Here is a 2,766-nt window from a genome sequence, read left to right as displayed (position 1 = left end):
CAGCTGGCCGCCCGCGACGCCCTCATCGCGCGCCTCCGCGCCCGCCTGGCCGCGCAGGAGGCGGACGCGGCGCCGTCGCTCGTGGACGCGCTGCTGGAGCAGGTGGCGCGCTACCGGGAGCAGCTCCGGCTGCAGGAGGGCGGCGCCGGCGAGGAGATGGCCGCGCTACGTCAGGTGCGAGGGGGGATGCAGGGGCGGGGTCCAGGGTGAGGAGGGGATTCTGGCTGATGGGCGTGGTCTTGGATGAGGGGCGGGTCCCGGGATGAGGGGCAGGGTCCGGATGATGGGCGAAGCCGGGCCGAGGGCAGAGTGTGGGGTGAGGAATGAGATCCTGGGTGACGGAGAGGGTCTGAGGTGAGGGGTGGGTCTGGCTGGGTTGAGGCATGGGTCCAGGATGAAGGTCAGAGGGACAGATCAGGGTTGAGGGTTGCGGTCTAGGATGAGGGGCGTGTTGGGGATGTTGGAGTGGGGGCAAGAGGCCGTAATATGGAGGGATGAGAGGTGGGGTCAGGAGAGCAGGCTTGTATGTCTTAGGTAAACAAGGGAGCCTACGGCAGCAAAGTCTTAGCTAAGTCATGGGAAAAATAATTATTAGTCCTTGTGGTTCACTGGTAGAATTATCACCTCCCATTGGGAGACCCAAGGAGCTCTGATGGCACAGTGGTTAAAGCATTCAGCTGCTAACCAAAAGGTCGCCAGTTCCAACCGACCAGCGGCTCCGTGGGAGAAAGATGAAGCACTCTACTTCTGTGCAGATTGACAGCCTTGGAAAACCTGTGGGTCAGTTCTCATCTGCCCTATAGGGTCACTAGGGGTCAGAATCGACTCAGTGGCAGTGGGTTTGGTCTTTTGGTTTATGTGGGAGACCCACTGATTCCCGGCCGCTGAACCTCGCAACCACCAGCCGTCTCTCTGTGGAGGCTGGCGTCTGGCTGTCACTCTGAACAGGTTTCAGAGGAGCTTCCAGACTCATGGACTAGGGAGAGAGGCCTGGAGGTCTGTTTCTAAAATCCTGCGGAGCACAGTGGTCCAGTCGGCGGCTGATGGTGGGGACAGGGAGGACTGGGCCGCGTTGGTTCTGCTGTGCATGGGGCCACCGTGAGTCAGGGGCAGCTAGTCAGCAACTCCAACCCCCACCCCATCCAAGACTCTTGCGCCTGAGGTGGTAGGAGGCTGAGTGCCTGCCTTGGTGCGCAGTAACAGATGTGAGTCCTGTCTGGTTTTTATCAGCAAGCATAACCACCCGAATCAAAAGCAGAAGTCACCGTGCTTTTGTGTAATGGTTATTTTAAGTGCCCCAGACCTCTTCCTGAACCCTGCCATCTCTGACCCCTTTTGGTCTTCCCGCCTGTGTGAACCATTGGCCTTATGCCAGTTTTCCCAGGAAAGAAACTGGATCTGGAAGCGAGGTGCCTGTGGAAGGCAGCCCTCGCCTCCAGGTGTGGCCCAAAGCCAGATTTCAGAGAGAAAAAGACACACTTTTTTTTTTTTTTTTTAATCTAACGGTAAGTTTGGCTCTCTGCAAAATGAAGGACAGAATAGATGCATGGATAGATTATAGCTGCCAGAGAGTCGACTCCAAGTCACAGTGCCCTGTGTCCGACGGAACAGACACTGCCCGGTCCCACGCCACCTCCACAGGCATCGGTGCGCTTCAGTCCCTTGTTGCGGCCACAGTGTGTCCTCTACCTCCGGGGCTCGTCGATCAGCACTATGGTGGACGCTATTCTGGGATCTGTACGGTTTTCGTTGGCTCGTTTCAGAAGTTAATCAAGAGGCCTGTTTCCCTGGTCTGTCTTAGCCTAGAAGTTCTGCCCAAACCTGACCACTACGGTAACCCTGACGGTATTTGACATACTTTTCAGAGGTTCCAGTGAAATGCAAGCCACCACGGCCCACACACTGGCAGTCGGGGTTTGGACCGTTCATGAGAGGCCACGTTAAGCCTGTGCTCTGAGCTCCTCACCCCGACCGAGGTCTCCGGGGAAGGAAGGATCCCACCTACCCGTCACTGCTTCCCCAGGGCACAGCCCAGTGCTCGGCGCTCGCTCAAGGTGCCATCGGTGGGAGTCTCGGAGGATTCCCGCCGGCCTCACTCTCTCAGTCCTCAGCTCTGGCTTGTGGGGACACCCACAGAGGACTGCCCAGGCGGGGGAGGGCGGAGGCCAAGGACGTGGTGGCTCGGCCTTGTAAGGCTCGTCTGTGGAGCTGTTCACAGGGCTCTGCACCTTTGTGCCTGAGGACGACCAGGAAGTTCCAGGCCCCAGCATGGGCTCACCCAGGGCTGTTCACTGGTGGCTGGCTGGTCGCTGACTTCTGTGTGTGGTTCCTGTTAGGTTGGGGGGGACTCGTGGCTGGTCCTTGAAACGCTGCTGTGTCCTGCACGCTGTCTCGGCCAGGTGAGGCCACGCAGGTGCCAGGGAGGGTGCCCCAGCCGCTGGGGAGGACCTGCCACCTGCCGGGCTACCCGGCCGTCCTGCCCCTGTCCCTCTGGCTCTGGGGGTCCGTCCTGCCCCTGTCCCCCTGGCTCTGGGGGTCCGTCCTGCCCCTGTCCCCCTGGCTCTGGGGGTGCGTCCTGCCCCTGTCCCTCTGGCTCTGGGGGTGCGTCCTGGCCCTGTCCCTCTGGCTCTGGGGGTCCGTCCTGGCCCTGTCCCTCTGGCTCTGGGGGTCAGTCCTGGCCCTGTCCCTCTGGCTCTGGGGGTCCGTCCTGGCCCTGTCCCTCTGGCTCTGGGGGTCCGTCCTGGCCCTGTCCCTCTGGCTCTGGGG

The 2,766-nt window shown here is 60.7% G+C and overlaps 1 protein-coding gene across 1 annotated transcript in view; it reads left to right on the top strand.

The window, feature by feature from the left end:
* The window catches only part of TNIP2 (TNFAIP3 interacting protein 2), an 81,369-nt gene that overhangs the window by 66,060 nt on the left and 12,543 nt on the right, over positions 1 to 2,766 (top strand). Inside the window, exon 4 of the mRNA XM_007953515.1 lies at positions 4 to 174. Within this exon, the coding sequence (XP_007951706.1) occupies positions 4 to 174 (171 nt within the window). The remainder of the gene's footprint in view (positions 1 to 3; positions 175 to 2,766) is intronic.

This window comes from Orycteropus afer, unplaced genomic scaffold (assembly GCF_000298275.1).
Source record: "Orycteropus afer afer isolate SDZICR_OR568_19922 unplaced genomic scaffold, OryAfe1.0 scaffold00398, whole genome shotgun sequence".
Taxonomy (NCBI): domain Eukaryota; kingdom Metazoa; phylum Chordata; class Mammalia; order Tubulidentata; family Orycteropodidae; genus Orycteropus; species Orycteropus afer.
This window is presented reverse-complemented; position numbering and strand designations above follow the sequence as displayed.